Source organism: Annulohypoxylon maeteangense (genome assembly GCF_022496945.1).
Source record: "Annulohypoxylon maeteangense strain CBS 123835 unplaced genomic scaffold GGS22scaffold_1, whole genome shotgun sequence".
NCBI lineage: Eukaryota > Fungi > Ascomycota > Sordariomycetes > Xylariales > Hypoxylaceae > Annulohypoxylon > Annulohypoxylon maeteangense.
Window position 1 is genome coordinate 2,117,065 of NW_025953248.1, and position 14,902 is coordinate 2,131,966.

The 14,902-nt window shown below is 48.3% G+C and overlaps 4 protein-coding genes across 4 annotated transcripts; 2 read left to right on the forward strand and 2 right to left on the reverse strand.

The window, feature by feature from the left end:
- Positions 1–427: 427 nt before the first annotated feature.
- On the forward strand, positions 428–3,366 carry GGS22DRAFT_149998 (uncharacterized protein). The gene is made up of 2 exons (XM_047959242.1): positions 428–1,948; positions 1,973–3,366. Exons 1-2 carry the CDS (start codon positions 823–825, stop codon positions 3,253–3,255), a joined length of 2,409 nt encoding a protein of 802 aa, XP_047823933.1. The 5' UTR covers positions 428–822; the 3' UTR covers positions 3,256–3,366.
- Positions 3,367–3,591: 225 nt separating this feature from the next.
- GGS22DRAFT_150000 (glycoside hydrolase family 13 protein) lies at positions 3,592–9,282 on the forward strand. Its single transcript, XM_047959243.1, has 3 exons — positions 3,592–4,160; positions 4,221–9,035; positions 9,084–9,282. Exons 1-2 carry the CDS (start codon positions 3,931–3,933, stop codon positions 8,632–8,634), a joined length of 4,644 nt encoding a protein of 1,547 aa, XP_047823934.1. The 5' UTR covers positions 3,592–3,930; the 3' UTR covers positions 8,635–9,035; positions 9,084–9,282.
- A 661-nt stretch (positions 9,283–9,943) lies between these two features.
- On the reverse strand, positions 9,944–11,166 carry GGS22DRAFT_8486 (uncharacterized protein). Its single transcript, XM_047968268.1, has 3 exons — positions 10,958–11,166; positions 10,521–10,869; positions 9,944–10,463 (listed from the first exon to the last, which is right to left on the reverse strand). The coding sequence occupies exons 1-3, from the start codon at positions 10,959–10,961 to the stop codon at positions 10,160–10,162; spliced, it is 657 nt and encodes a 218-aa protein (XP_047823935.1). The 5' UTR covers positions 10,962–11,166; the 3' UTR covers positions 9,944–10,159.
- A 1,925-nt stretch (positions 11,167–13,091) lies between these two features.
- Positions 13,092–14,832, reverse strand: GGS22DRAFT_150004 (HET-domain-containing protein). Its single transcript, XM_047959244.1, has one exon. The coding sequence runs from the start codon at positions 14,568–14,570 to the stop codon at positions 13,302–13,304; it is 1,269 nt and encodes a 422-aa protein (XP_047823936.1). The 5' UTR covers positions 14,571–14,832; the 3' UTR covers positions 13,092–13,301.
- Positions 14,833–14,902: the final 70 nt, after the last annotated feature.

Genomic DNA, 14,902 nt, shown 5'->3' on the forward strand with positions numbered 1-14,902 from the left:
GAGGTTAGCTATAGTACCTACCAAAGTATCCCATTGTTTGAAAACCAAAAACCTTGGAATATACTACAGAAGGATAAAGCAAGACTGTCAACATTTATTATATTAAACACCTTCAGAGTAGAAAGGTGCCTATTGTTCAACGAATGTGATAAATGAACACGGGCATTACTGTCCTCCAAGTCAACCTTGAGGTTAGCTGAGCGTCGTGGCTACCTACTAGGTATGCATGGAAGAAGAGATAGGAGGAGCAGAACGAGGTCCTAGGAGACGACTCGTAACGACTCCTACCTACATAGTATGCTATTAGAAGATCATTCACGGTTATCCCCTAATGAAGACATGGAGTCTTAAATGGTTTTATGTAGGTTTGTAATTGGAACTTATTGTAAAAATGGCGTATCATTCACAAGCTGGGGAGTATTCACTTAGACGGAGTCGCTAATTCCACTTGATTCTATTTACGTTCAGCAATACACCGTGTGTTTACCTAGGTACCTAGGTACCCGGGTACCTGGGTAACCTTTATCATGTCCGGTACAAAAGTACCTATGTACATAGTAGTCACGGTGACGACCTTGGTGATATATTGTCTACCTACCTGATTACTTAGGTAGGTAGACGAAAACACAACACACTTTTTAAATTTCTTCCTTCATACACAAACAACTTTTCCTTCTTCTTTCTTTTTCGTGCTCGTCAACGAACATTCATTTTTCCCACATTACAACCCAAATTCTCGAGACACGACCGTGAGCATCCACATTTCTTTCTCTTCACCTATTCTTGCATTAACGTGTCTACTCTAGCCAATTTATCGTAGCCATGGAGTCGAACGTCGATAAACCGGTCGATACCGACCCCAACCCGCATACTCCTACTAAGGGCGAGGAGGCGAATGCAAAGTCGTCACCCAGGACAGCCCCAGAGACCACGGCAATGGGAAAGCCACCCACGCCAAAGGCCGAAAAGGCCGACCCGCTACCGAAGGCTGACCTGGAGCCAAAGACCACGGCCGAGCCCAAGCCTGAGGCGCCGCTCAAGGTAAAGAAGACCGAAAAGTCAACACCTGATGAGGTCCTTATTGACGATAACCAGCAGGCCGCTCTAGAAACAGGTCTTCCTGGTAGTCCTACTGGCAATTCGCAAACTATTGCCACACCTACCGAAGACCAAGCCTTCCCACCTTCACCTCTTCATCCTCATCCTCATCCTCATTCTCCAATTCCCACCACAACACCTCTATCTCCCCATCCACATACAAGTGCTGCTACGGCACCTGTATCTCCATCTTCATATCCATATTCACATTTTCCTCCAACTCCTACTGTATCGTCTCTCACTTCTTCACCTTCGCCCTCACCTTCACCCCCCACTATTGCACCTGCAGTCAATCAGCCTAATACTTTGGCAACCACTGACAGCAGCCCAAGTCCTGCGATGGCAGAGAAAGATCCTCAGAAAAACCCCCCCATGCCCGGGGTACCGGAGGCACCGCAGGCACCGTCGGGTCCACCTACGGCTGAACGCGGACGCGGTCGCGGCCGTGGCCGTGGTCGTGGCCGTGGCCGAGGAGCTCCTGTCTCTAGACGACAGGAAAGACCCCCTCTACACCCGGACGATATCGGAAACTTTCCGGGCATGCCAGTAGCTGCTGGTCCTGGCCGGATTTTTATTAGACGCGGAGGTGGAACCAGTACAGTGCAGAAAAGGAAGTTGAGTGATGAAGAGGCAGAAGAGAATGCCGAGAAGAAGACCGAGGCAGAGGGTACTAGCAAGAGCAAGAAGATGCGAACTGAGGCAGCTCAATCGTCTGAACGTCAAACTAACGCCCAAGCCAGCCCCAGCTTCGGCCCTCAGACCAACCCCCAAGCTGGCCCCAGCTTCGGCCCCAGCTCTATCTCCAACTCCGGCCCCGGCTCTATCCCCAACTACGGCCCCGGCTCTATCCCCAACTACGGCCCCGGCTCTATCCCCAACTCTGGCCGCGCTCTATACGACAATTACCTCTACTTTGACTCATTTAACACCCTCCCCATGACGTCTCGTGCCAATCTTATCGATTTCTGTCAACGATTGCCTGATAGCGCATTCCGTAGACCCGAGCCCAGGGCTGCTCTGCCATCGGTATCGGAAGTAGGATCGGACGTAAGTCGTCTAAGCGTGTCACCTGTTGGACACGACCCGATGGGTCATGGTCCCTTTAGGCCGCCTTCCTCTAGCCCCGATCCAAGTTATCCAGCTGTTCGAGATGGTAGACTCTCTGCCCTTGCCTTGAGTAGGCCTGGATCTACAGTTGGTATGTCAAACATGTCTGCGGAGGGCACTTATCGCTCGGGAAATTCTGCTCAAGGATTCAACGTGCCTAATCAGGCTACGCATCCCTCTGCGCATCCCAACAGAGGTCCGATTCCCAATGCCCCTACTGCAGCTACACCTGCATATCAGTCTCCCGCATGGAACACAGCCAGTTCGGTCTCTTACCTTGGTAACCCAAACCCTTCCATGCACACCCATAGGGTTCAGAGTTACTCGAACCAACCTATGGCTCGACCGATGGCCCAGCCTGTGGCTCAACCAATGACCCAGCCTATGACTCGAGCTCCTATCCAACGTTCGTCCCAACCTGACAGTCAACATCCGGGTCAGTATGCTCCTCAATATCCGGGTCAGTATGTTCAACATCCGGGTCAGTATGCTCCTCAACGTACGGCTCAATCGCAGCCCCGACCCACAGCTCAACCTATGATTCGACCTGTGGGCCAGCCTACAGCCCAAGCTACAACCCAACGTTCGTTTCAACCTGGTATTCAACGCATGAGCCAGAATGCTCCTCAGCGTGTGGTTCAAAATGATGTTTGGCCTACGGCTCACCCTACACCTCGAGCTACGATTCAACCCACTCGTCGAGCTACGGGCCAGTATGCTCCCCAGCATACGGGTCAACCTGCACCTACCCCTCGAGCTATTGGCCAACCTACCCCTCGAGCTATGGGCCAGCCTATTCCTCAAGCTGCGGCTCACCCTACTGCTCGAGCTATTATTCAGCCTAGAACTGTAGCTGAGGTTCAAGCTCGGGATCTACCCACGGTTAAGCCCCGGTCTCTGAATGAAGCTGTACTTGCTCTTCAGCGTACGGCTCAGCCGGATATCCAGCCGACTCCTCAAATTCGCAAATGCAAAATCTGCCGAAAGAACTTCGACCAGAATAAGAGAGAAAAGTGCCCGGACAATCGAGGTAAGTGCAGTTACACCTAGTATTCTAATATAAGCATTACTAACATACATATTTAGTACATCGCGGCACGCTTATGACTGGTCATGTAGAGACTCTGAATCCTTGGACACAGGAAACAGACTATCGAGAAATAAGCAAATGGAGTTGCTGTAATCAAACGGAAGGAAGCTATATGGGGCCTTGTGATAATGGACCACACGAAGCTGAAGCTTCTTAAGCAATCCAATCATGACGTCATACGTCGCACGGCATACAATATCGAAGCGGGCAGTCGCGCTAATTATTACCATCTTCCGACCTACCAGCCTTAAGCTACCACATGTACCTCTCCGAACCGATCCTGGTAGCCCCGCCGCCCCGCCTGAACCGTGTTGAATCGACGATCGACGATCCTATCCGTAGGATCGTCACATCCCACTTTGCCTTACTTAGGGTTTCCTCTCGTTTTATTAGTCGCATCAGGTCGTTCTTACTCATCGTTGCTATCGTTTAGGCATTCCCCCGCGAATACCTAACCCGTTTGATTTTTCTTGTCGTTTCCTTTTTTCTTTACTTTCGGGTTTCCTTCTTTTGTGTGTCTTCAGACAATTTCCCTGCTCTCTTTCTTTCCTGAGGAATTTCACAATCGGTTGTTTCAGTTGTTGATTCTTCTTGGACTGGAATCGCAAGATTCCAAGTGAGGAAATCTTGACATTATGATTCCTCGAATAGTAACCTCAGATGAGGTCTATATTCTGCCTTTGAAGGATAATGGCGCTCCAGATATTCCTGGAGAGTACATTTATCTGGCTCCTACATCAAACGATCCTATTACCATACGATTCACAATCGAAGGCACCTCCTCTATATGTCGACAAGGCAGCTTATGGGTTAATATACCTGAACGGGGATCCGAGTTCCGTAGAGATCACTATCGCGAGTACAGGTACGTCTAATTAATAGTTATTGGAAGGTCCTGCAGTCGGCTTACTAACCCTTTTCCCAGGCTGAATCCTGATTTCAATCGAACGATAGAAATATCCATCCCCGTCTACGAAGCTGGTGCTTTCGCCTTTTATACCACCTACGCCGAGCTACCCCCTCTTTCTTCCGCCTTAGCCACCAACGAATCCGCCTCTGTCGAATCTAAAACGACCCCTACCTACTATATTGACATTGCTCCCCGGTTGTCACTAGATGGACGTCTACTACCGTTACCCGCATTGTCAATATTCTCCGTTATCAGCAAGTTCATGGGAAAATACCCATCTGATTGGGAGAACCATTTACGAGGCATTAGTGGCCGCGGATATAACATGATTCATTTCACACCTCTCCAAATCCGTGGAGGTTCTAATTCTCCCTATAGTCTGTATGATCAGCTTGGATGGGACCCAGAATGCTTTCCTAGAGGAGAGGAGAATGTACAGCAGATGGTTGACAGTCTCGAACACAACCATTCCCTCCTCAGCCTAACTGACATCGTCTTAAATCACACCGCTGATAACAGCAAATGGCTTCTCGATCACCCAGAGGCTGGTTATAACCTGAATACCGCCCCGTGGCTTGAATCAGCCTATGTTCTCGACACCCAACTCCTAGTCTTTGGATCCAGGCTAGAAAAACTAGGATATCCTAAGGAGCTTCTTTCTGCTGATGATCTTATCAAGGTTATGGACGGCATTAAAAAGCATGTCGTTGCCGAGATTCGTCTATGGGAATACTACACACTTGATGTTGACAGGGATGTGGATGCTGCAATCGAATCTTGGGCAGTTGGACAAGTACACATTCCCCAGGGAATTGACAGTAGTGTTCTTGACAAATTGAAAGTAGGTAGTGTTGAAGATCAAGCTATGTATCTAGTTCAGAATGGTCTCGTCGGCAACGACAGACTTGGTGCACGTTTCCGGCGGTCTATTAATCCAAAAGTTTCGGCTGGTCTAATTGCTACTCTATTTGGAAAGTATAGGGGCGAGGCAGATGAAGCAGTTATTCGCTCTAAATTTGTCCAGATTTTGGACGTGGTCAATGTTCCATTTTACGGGGAGTATGACAAGGAGATCGGCGAAATTCTCCAGCAACTCTACAATAGGATCAAGTACGTCCGCCTGGACGAACATGGGCCGAAACTTGGCCCTATTGACCAGGAGAATCCTTTGATCGAAACATACTTTACTCGTCTAAACAAGGCGGATGCATCCAAGAGACTCAAACCTGAAGATTTGGTTCTTGTCAATAATGGTTGGGTTTGGGCTGGTAATGCTCTGGTTGACAATGCTGGACCTCAATCACGCGTATATTTGAGACGCGAAGTTATCATTTGGGGGGATTGTGTCAAGCTCCGTTACGGCTCCGGTCCCGAGGATAGCCCTTGGCTGTGGGAACACATGACCAACTATGCTCGGATGCTAGCAAAGTATTTTGCAGGCTTCCGAATCGACAACTGCCACTCGACACCCATTCACGTTGCGGAACACATCCTCGACGAGGCACGCCGCGTTCGACCCAACTTGTACGTCGTGGCAGAGCTTTTCACGGGCTCTGAGGAGATGGACTATGTCTTTGTCAAGAGGCTTGGTCTAAGTTCGTTGATCAGGGAAGCTATGCAAGCCTGGAGCACAGCAGAGCTCAGTAGATTGGTGCATCGCCATGGTGGACGTCCTATTGGAAGCTTTGAGGTTGATGAGATTTCAAAACGTTCCATCGAAAGTGCTCCTACTAGTCCTGGACTCGCTGATGGTACGACACGAGAAGTCCTTCGCAGAATTAAGCCTGTCCCAGTTCAGGCTCTGTTTATGGATTGTACGCACGACAACGAAGTTCCAGCACAGAAGAGAGATGCCCGAGATACTTTACCTAATGCTGCCTTAGTGTGCATGTGTGCTAGTGCAACAGGCAGCGTCATGGGATATGATGAGATATATCCGAAACTTGTTGATCTGGTGAACGAAACTAGGCTATACACATCTGAGTCATCTTCTTCTAAGGAAGTAAAAATAGGAGGCGGCAAGGGTGGTATTGGCGGTGTCAAGAAGCTGCTCAATGAGATTCATACATTGATGGGGAAGGACGGATACGACGAAACACACATTCACCACGAAGACCAGTACATCACGGTCCACAGAGTCCACCCTGAGTCTAGAAAGGGATACTTTCTCATCGCCCACACTGCCTACCCCGGCTATGGAAACGGCAATGGTGCATTCAGCGCTGTTCATCTTAGTGGCACAAAAGCGCGGCATCTGGGAAGCTGGATGTTAGAAGTTGACGACAGCAAAGAAGCTAAGCAGAAAGTCGAAAGCGACAAGAAATACCTCCGAGGCCTCCCCAGTGAAGTCGTTGATGTGCCAGGCATTCGGTTGGAAGTCAATTCGACCGAGACAACCATCACGGTGCGTGATAAATTCCCACCTGGAAGCATTGCTCTGTTCGAAACTTGGATCCCAGCTGCAGAACACTCGGCAGGCCTGGACACTTATGTTACATCTGGAGCTAAGGAAGCCATGGCTGAGCTTGACCTTGTTGATCTCAACTTCCTGCTGTACCGCTGCGAAGCCGAAGAGCTTGGCGGTAGTGATGGCAAAGACGGCACCTACGATATTCCAGAACATGGGAAGATTATATATGCGGGCCTTCAGGGTTGGTGGAGTCTCCTGGAAAATATCATCAAGGATAACAATTTGGCCCACCCCTTATGTGAAAACCTCCGTAAGGGACAATGGGCTCTCGATTATACTGTTGGACGTCTTGAAAGAATAAGCCAACAAAAGGAGTTCGCTGGCCTTGCTAAACCTGCAGATTGGCTTAAGAACCGATTTGATGCAATCCGTGGTATACCCAGTTTCCTCCTGCCCCGCTACTTTGCACTCATTGTGCGAACTGCCTACAAGGCCGCCTGGGATAGAGGTCTCCAGCTTATGAACGACAAGGTACAGAACAACCAATGGTTCCTGCAGAGCCTGGCGATGGTTAGTATACAGATGACAGGCCTGGTTAAATCCGCTTCACTTTGGCCGAAGAAGCTTGTTCCCTCATTAGCAGCCGGCTTGCCCCATTTTGCTGTGGAATGGGCAAGATGCTGGGGTCGCGATGTTTTTATATCCCTCCGTGGCCTGTACCTTGGTACTGGCCGGTTCAACGAGGCAGCAGAACACATTTTTGCATTTGCTAGCGTTCTCAAGCACGGCATGATCCCCAACCTTCTCGGCAGCGGAAATCTTCCACGGTACAACAGTCGAGACTCTGTCTGGTTCTTTTTGCAATGCATTCAAGACTACACCCGATACGCGCCAGATGGGTTAGCTTTCCTAACGAAGAAGGTAAAACGTCGTTTCCTACCATACGATGATACCTGGTTTAGCTCAGACGACCCGAGAGCGTATTCGACGGAGAGCACCATCACGGATGTCATTCAAGAAGCTTTGCAACGCCACGCATCTGGGCTTAAATTCCGTGAAGCCAATGCAGGCCCAAGCATCGACTCCCAGATGCGCGATGAGGGCTTCAACATCGAGGTCAACGTCGACTGGTCTAATGGAATTATTTTCGGTGGTAATCAATTCAACTGTGGCACCTGGATGGACAAGATGGGCGAGAGTGAGCGTGCAGGCTCAAAGGGCATACCAGGTACCCCTCGCGACGGTGCTGCTATTGAGATCACCGGACTGCTCTATAGTACCCTGAAATGGCTCGCCAAGCTCAGTGCCGAGGGCAATTATCCGTATAAGGGTGTGACCAAGTCTGACGGCTCAGAAATCACTTTCTCAGCTTGGGCCGACCTTCTCAAATCGAGCTTCGAGCACAGCTACTACGTGCCAGTCAACCCATCGGATGATGCACAGTACGCTGTCAATCCTGCTGTTGTCAACCGCCGCGGTATCTATAAAGACCTGTTCCGCTCCGGGAAGGAGTACGAGGACTACCAGCTTCGGCCCAACTTCGCCATCGCCATGACAGTGGCGTCAGACCTCTTTGATCCAGATCATGCGACAGGAGCACTTGTACTCGCAGACGAAGCGCTTCGTGGACCGACGGGCATGGCGACTCTCGACCCGTCCGACCTCAACTACCGCCCGTACTATATCAACAGCGAAGACTCGACCGATTTCGCCACCTCCAAGGGCAGGAACTATCACCAAGGCCCCGAGTGGCTCTGGCCCACGGGCTTCTTCCTGCGCGCCCTTCTGAAGTTCGATCTCATGAGAAGGAACACGGAGCACGGCCGCGTCGAAGCCTTCCAGCAGGTGACGAGGAGGTTGGCCGGGTGCAAGGACCATATTCGAAACAGCGAATGGGCGGGGCTTACGGAGCTCACGCAGAAAAATGGCGAATTTTGCGGCGACTCGAGCCCGACGCAGGCTTGGAGCGCCGGCTGCTTGATTGATTTATACATGGATGCTGCCGAGTACTCGGCATAGTACGCATGATATGGTATGGTAAATCGGTCTCGGATCTCGGGTTGGGAGGCGGCATTTTGGGGAGCGGAGGCGTGGGAGTTGTTGGAAGGGATTGTCAAAAGTCGAGCATGGCACCCACGCGCATACGGAAGGTCAGGATTCGCATACGTATTGGAGGATTTGGGAGTTTGTTATGTTTCGCTTTGCTTCTACTGCTATCAAACTTGGAAATGAGGTCATGAAGCATACATCTCGTACATAGACACATGCATAGGTACGATGAATACGAGGTATGATCATGATAATTGGTATTGTGCGTGGTTGCGATTGGTGCGTAAGGTTCGGATGGACGGTTGAAGCAAACTTTGTTCCTTGGGATTGAGCTTGACGCCATCATAACGATGTAAGGCATGGAATCTGGGCTACTGGCTGTTAGTAGGAATAACTCTCAACCTTGGATCGCTTCTTACATCTCCATCCATCCATTTCTCCTTGGCAGATTAAGGAGAATCCATGCGTCACACCCGCATACGCTCCATAGCCTATCGCAACATCCGCAATCCGCCACACGGATTCTCCCTTCCCTCTCTCACCTTTTAGCCCAGCCTGCCCAGGCACACATATCATCGCTTACCTATATGTATGTAGGACAATCAGGAGCGCCTAGAGCACCGTACCTGAGATGACGGTTACGCGTAAGATCCGCGGTAAGATTTTAATGTGGCATCTGTGTAACAACGCCTCCTTTCCTCATTCGTAGTCGCAAAAAAGGGGGCTGGGGTGGCCGAATACCCGGGTACATTACCTGTACGCTTGTGCACAAGCCGTCTTGATAGCTATGTAGGACAGCTCGGATGGGGAGACAACCATAAATATTGAATCGTTAGTGATATCTGTTTACGTATCGATGGTCACCTACACAGTCCTTATCGTACGACGCTGTAAAATGAGCTGTCCTCCTCAAAAGATGCGAAGTTCAACAGCGTAATAAGTTGATAAACACAAGAAACAAGAAAATCAAGAACCCAAATGATATGGGAGGTATGCACAAGGAACCTCCGTACAGTATTAATATTGGCTCACAGGATTTTGATGTAGCTAAAGCTAGGTTATAAGACAAGACATAAAGTCTTTTATCTCAAATCGTACTTGTCCGATCCAGCGAGACAACAACTACCGCGAGGTATTCTAGGCCTCTCTTTCCTAGATCTCTCCTGAAAAGAATAGAGACTAGTAAACTGATATCAAACCATCCCATGCTGCCTGACCCTAATCCATGACTTATCCAGATCGATTTCCCCCCTCACGCCTAGGTGTTCAAGAATCAGACGATAAGAACCCGCATCGATGTAGTATCGTAGAAACACCTTTCCACCCCGAACGCCTTGTATGGAATTTGAACCAATGATAACATGCTTAAGGAATAGTCCTACGACGGTAGGTATAGTGAACCGCGATAATGGCGAGTTTGATAATGATGATGACATTGGAACTTGTAAGGATCGTCGTGAATGTTGAAACTGTTCTTCTGCTGGCTCCGCGCTTTTCATGTTCGTGAAGTGACGGTCCACTTCTTGCGCTCCTTTTTCGGTTTCTCGGTATAGCCAGCATTACCAGAGCCTGACATGAATGCGCCTTGGCTGGAATAATTGCTATCGCGCGCGCCGGGTCCGACTAGATTGCCCTGTGTGTTGACCGCAACGCTGCTGGGGAGTCCCTTGCCGAGTTCGTACATTCGATCCTTCTTCTTAAGGTACTTGCGGCGCCATATACATGCGCCTGTCCAGATTCCGGCAATACCAACGACAATGATTACAATCATGATGACCCATTTCCAATGAGTTGACAGCCTGTAAAGTAAGATATTAGTATTTGAAACAAGTCAAAGCGCCATTTGGAAAGCATACCAATCTCCACCACCTGAATTATTTGAACTTGAGCTGCTGGTGCTTGAACTCGTTGACGAGGAAGATGATGCGGTAGCGGTAGCAGCCTTGGCACAGAAACTTGTGAACCAGCCTTGTATGCTAGACAAACCGCCGGCGTCGGCTGTACACGCAGTGTCGCAAACTCCTGATGTTCCTCTGCTGAATGGTTGAAGCGAGTCGTATTTACAGAAGCAGGAATCATAAGTAGTTCCGTCGGCTTGAGCGGCAGCAGGAGGCACACATGCGCCGTTGGCGTCGTAGAGAGGACCGCATTGTACGGCGCACGAAGGTAACGACGCGAACGGAACAACGGTCGTCACAGGTTGAGCTAAATTTTTGTTAGTCAGAAGAAACAATTTGTCCGATATGATAAACCTAAAAGAATAGATTTCGTAGGATTAGATTAGAAAACATACCCATGATGAAGTGCGAATATCAGACGATAGGATATTCCGGATGTAGAGGACGTGAATAATCCAACAAAATTGGCAAACTTTTGTTACAAATTCCAACTTGTATGCTCCAAAACCAGCGGCGCTTGGCCCTCTCCTATTCAATGGTATCACGACAAAGAAACAATGGATGACGATGCGATGTTCGATGTTTAGGTCCAACCCAAAAACGTTGCCAACTAACAAATCGAATTATTAACAGAGTCAGTTGTAAATATGCTGAAGGTCGCCCTAAAAAAAGGATCGAATTGTAAATTATCGTAGGGTATTTGGTTGTTGTTGTCGAGAATATACAGAGACGCTAATAATTAACCGGTCGATGGGAAAATCGGCAAATCGGAAAGGACTTCTCGCGTCTGTCGTGTTAGGTATGGGCTTATGGGTTATCGGTTACGGGTTACGGGCTACGGAATGCGAATAAGAAAAAAGAACGAGGGGGACTCGTGTGTCTTGGCTGTTGTTCTCCTCTACTCGTTTAATTCTGCGACATATCCGCGTTCTTCCCCCTCTGGATTGGATCAAACGAATGTGGACGATTTGCGGTGCTAATTCGAACGAAGTCGTGGGGGAGAAGGAGAGAAATGGAGAAATGCAGCGGGGATGAAAAGAATAATGAGCGAATGATTCAAATGAAGGAAAGAGAGGGTGTATGGTGTACGATGTACGATGAGCGAATCCAAATCCAAATCTAGGCCGTGTGACTTATCGAATGAGGTAAGGTACTAGGGGGAAAAAAGGTACGGAGCCGATGCCAACGGGCTGGGCTGCACTTGGCTGGACAGGCAGACAGGCTGGACTGCACCTGCACTGCACAAGAACGTGGAAAAAAATAAACCTTGAATTATTTAGGCCAAGAAAGTCAAGAAAGTGGGAACGGACATGGCTTGGATCGTACCAGATTAAGTGTGTCCAGTCGTAACTTGTATCCACTCTGCTACCATGCTACCATCCAAGAAAAATGCAACAACCTTAAAGCTACCTAAGAATACTAGGGAAAAACAACGGTCAGAAACGGCGCTTCGGCGCAATGAAGCGACTCGCTATTGCCCACTAGACCACCTCCAGCTAGCCGCTAATAGAGGCCACCAATATCACCATACGCTGTATTATCATCCGTCAGCTCTTTCTTACAGTACAGCGTTCCTTTCGCGAGCAGCTTACAGCCAATCGACGCCTCTTATGTAACTGTTTGTATATATCCTATAGACTTTGTAATATTTATAATGCTCAGAATGCTTTCGCATAGCATAAATTGTGCTTAGCTGCAGGCTCCTAACCAACTTCTCCAAGCAGTACAGATCTGTGCGGGATGTCACACGTTGCGTCATTGCTTACCCGCGCCTCCGAAAGGTGCATTAGTTACTTATTGTTATACTGACTGCAGGTTGACACGAATTATTTTCGACAATTTTTCAAAATCAATTAAAATAACAGAATGATAGGGTCAAAGACCAATATGATAGTAAAGCTCATCAGAATCTATTCAGATATAATACATCAATTATAGTTCTCGTCAACTACGCGAGCTTACTTACCAGCTTACCTAGTATTTATGGAGGCTACGGAGGTAGGCATTACTTGCATGAAAAGCAGGTACATTCCTTTTATTTACAGCCATTTCTGGAATGCCCGTTCCGATGATGCCACACATGGCTTCCTTGTAAGTTGTCTGCCTGTTCAGCTCAATATGTTATTATGTAATCCACAACTGTCTTTGGCATGTTCATGGATATGTGCTCCGTAAGAAAGTCTTAGGATTGATCTATTTATAAAATACGTATAAAAAGTTTAACACTTGTCGCATCTTTTAATTACAATTGACAAGGTGCCGATTTCCGATCGATGGAAGAATGCCAAGGCGAGATTCTCGTGTTCTAGAGATTTGAACCTTCTGGGCGTTATTGATGCTCGCGCCAGCACTTAGACTAAAATGGCAGCTGAAATGCCTAATTTGGTAAGTACTCGGCGATAGTCGTGGTAGCGAGTTCCGCAACTGTTGCCTTAACATCGTATGAATTAAAGTGAGGACTAGCAAGTACAGCCACGTTTATGCCAACTTAAACCAAACCTAATCTGAACTCTAGCGTCAGGCCGACGACATGAAAGAAGATATGGGCAAAAGTTGTGTTACGCAAAAAACTTCAAGCCGTAATACATTGAAATATTCTTATTTATCCATGCTTTTATAATTATCGGGGAAACTGATCTCAGAGATATATCCAATCTACCCACTACCTAGGTATTTATCGTCTCATGGTGCGCAACTTTTCTAAAATATTAGTTAACCACCTAATAGCCGCCATGTTCTTTATGATTCTCTTCTCGAAAAATGTTGCTGCGTTGCCTGCCGGGCTAATTCATACTGTTCATCCTGGAGCACGAGGATATCCTCGAAAGGACAGCCAACAAACTGTTTGGATGGTAAGATCATCCACTCTGCACATCGAACCCTACGATATGCATTGAGGCATTTGCCATTAACGAAGAACCTCGCCCCTTTCACTGGCTCCAAATAGACCATAGGGATTTGCCATTGACCCGTTGGTGTTTGCACATCGCACTGCAAAGCCGCAAGCAGTGTCACGCCACTGCGTGGTTTCTCAAACTTCTGCTGGTGTTGCTTGATGTTATCAAGTATTTGCTGCTCATCGGTAATGTTGACTCGAATGGAAAGTCCCACATTGGTCATTGAGAACGGCGCAAGATTCCACGGTGCCCAAAGTCCCAGCGGAGGAACGTCTGCGAAATCAGCGGGCGATCGAGCCAAGAGACCGCTGCTTTCATAGTTTGCACGCCACGCAAAAATGGTCATGTCAAAGGAGGACTGCATAATCTCGCGCTGCAATCTTTTGAAGGCAGCCTCAGCTCCTTCGCCATACATAACTGGCATATGGACATCGAAGAGACCCATCAGGCTATAGGCAACATCCTCCCCTCGCGTCACGTATCGTTTCGAAGCCCAGCTCATGCGCTCCCCAATGCAGAAACTTCTCAGTAGACTCCTGTCTTCAATCAGCTGTCTACTTATCTTCGCAGATTCAGCGAGAACGTCAAGTAGGTCCCCTCCCCCTTTAATTTCAGACCAGTCGGCGGCAAAGAAACATCGCCGAGCAGGCGCGAGAAGCTCTTGCAGCGTCCATGCTCTTGAGAGCCAACGTGTAGCTCGTACCGCGCTGAGTAGTTGAGCTCGGGTTACCTCCATCGCTCCAATGAGCGAGTCGTTCCCCTGATCAACATATTTGTGCACATCTTGGAAGTATACAAAACATACTGCGGCGTCGTAATAATATTTGAACATCGAATTAATAGCTTCAGTCAGGTCGGCACTGCTGCGCTTATCAATACAACAGGTATCTATCCACGCATAAGCAAATCCATATTTCTCTGCCGTGGCGCAGAATCTAGTTATCTTCTTCCATCCTGCCTTGTCATGTACTGCCGTCCGATCCTCTCGCAACTCATGCCAGAGGACCTCTTCGGAACCCCACACATGAGAGAGGATCGCATATGGATGGTTGAGCACTTGAGCCTCGTTGAAAAACTCGAGAGTAGTGCTTTTAGTATTCAGAAGCCACATTGAGTTGAATTTTCGTGTCCTGTATTGTAGATATAAGCTATACTACAGGACAGCAAGGCTATAAACATAGAGCTTACGAGCATCGACGATGTTACACTCCTAAGCCTGCAGGGTGACATGGTCGCCATCCCGTCCCCACAAGATGACCTATATTCATTGGTACAAAACTGGCTTATATTGGGTCATAAAACTGCGAATAAAAAATATGCCTACACAGCTACCTAGGTAGGTAAGTATTATTCAGCCTTATGCCACCAGCAACTTCCCCTAAATTCAATCTATAGGCATCTCATTTCCTAGGAAAAGATGTGGCTATCAATAACACTATATGG

Bases quoted from the DNA above. Each gene is read 5' to 3' on its own strand.
- GGS22DRAFT_149998 (XM_047959242.1), top strand. From the start codon at position 823: ATGGAGTCGAACGTCGATAAACCGGTCGATACCGACCCCAACCCGCAT. The intron at 1,949-1,972 runs CCAACTACGGCC...CCGGCTCTATCC, and splicing joins CTACGGCCCCGGCTCTATCC to CCAACTCTGGCCGCGCTCTA.
- GGS22DRAFT_150000 (XM_047959243.1), top strand. From the start codon at position 3,931: ATGATTCCTCGAATAGTAACCTCAGATGAGGTCTATATTCTGCCTTTG. The intron at 4,161-4,220 runs GTACGTCTAATT...CCCTTTTCCCAG, and splicing joins GATCACTATCGCGAGTACAG to GCTGAATCCTGATTTCAATC.
- GGS22DRAFT_8486 (XM_047968268.1), bottom strand. The intron at 10,464-10,520 runs GTATGCTTTCCA...CTTACTTTACAG, and splicing joins AATTCAGGTGGTGGAGATTG to GCTGTCAACTCATTGGAAAT.
- GGS22DRAFT_150004 (XM_047959244.1), bottom strand. From the start codon at position 14,570: ATGTGGCTTCTGAATACTAAAAGCACTACTCTCGAGTTTTTCAACGAG.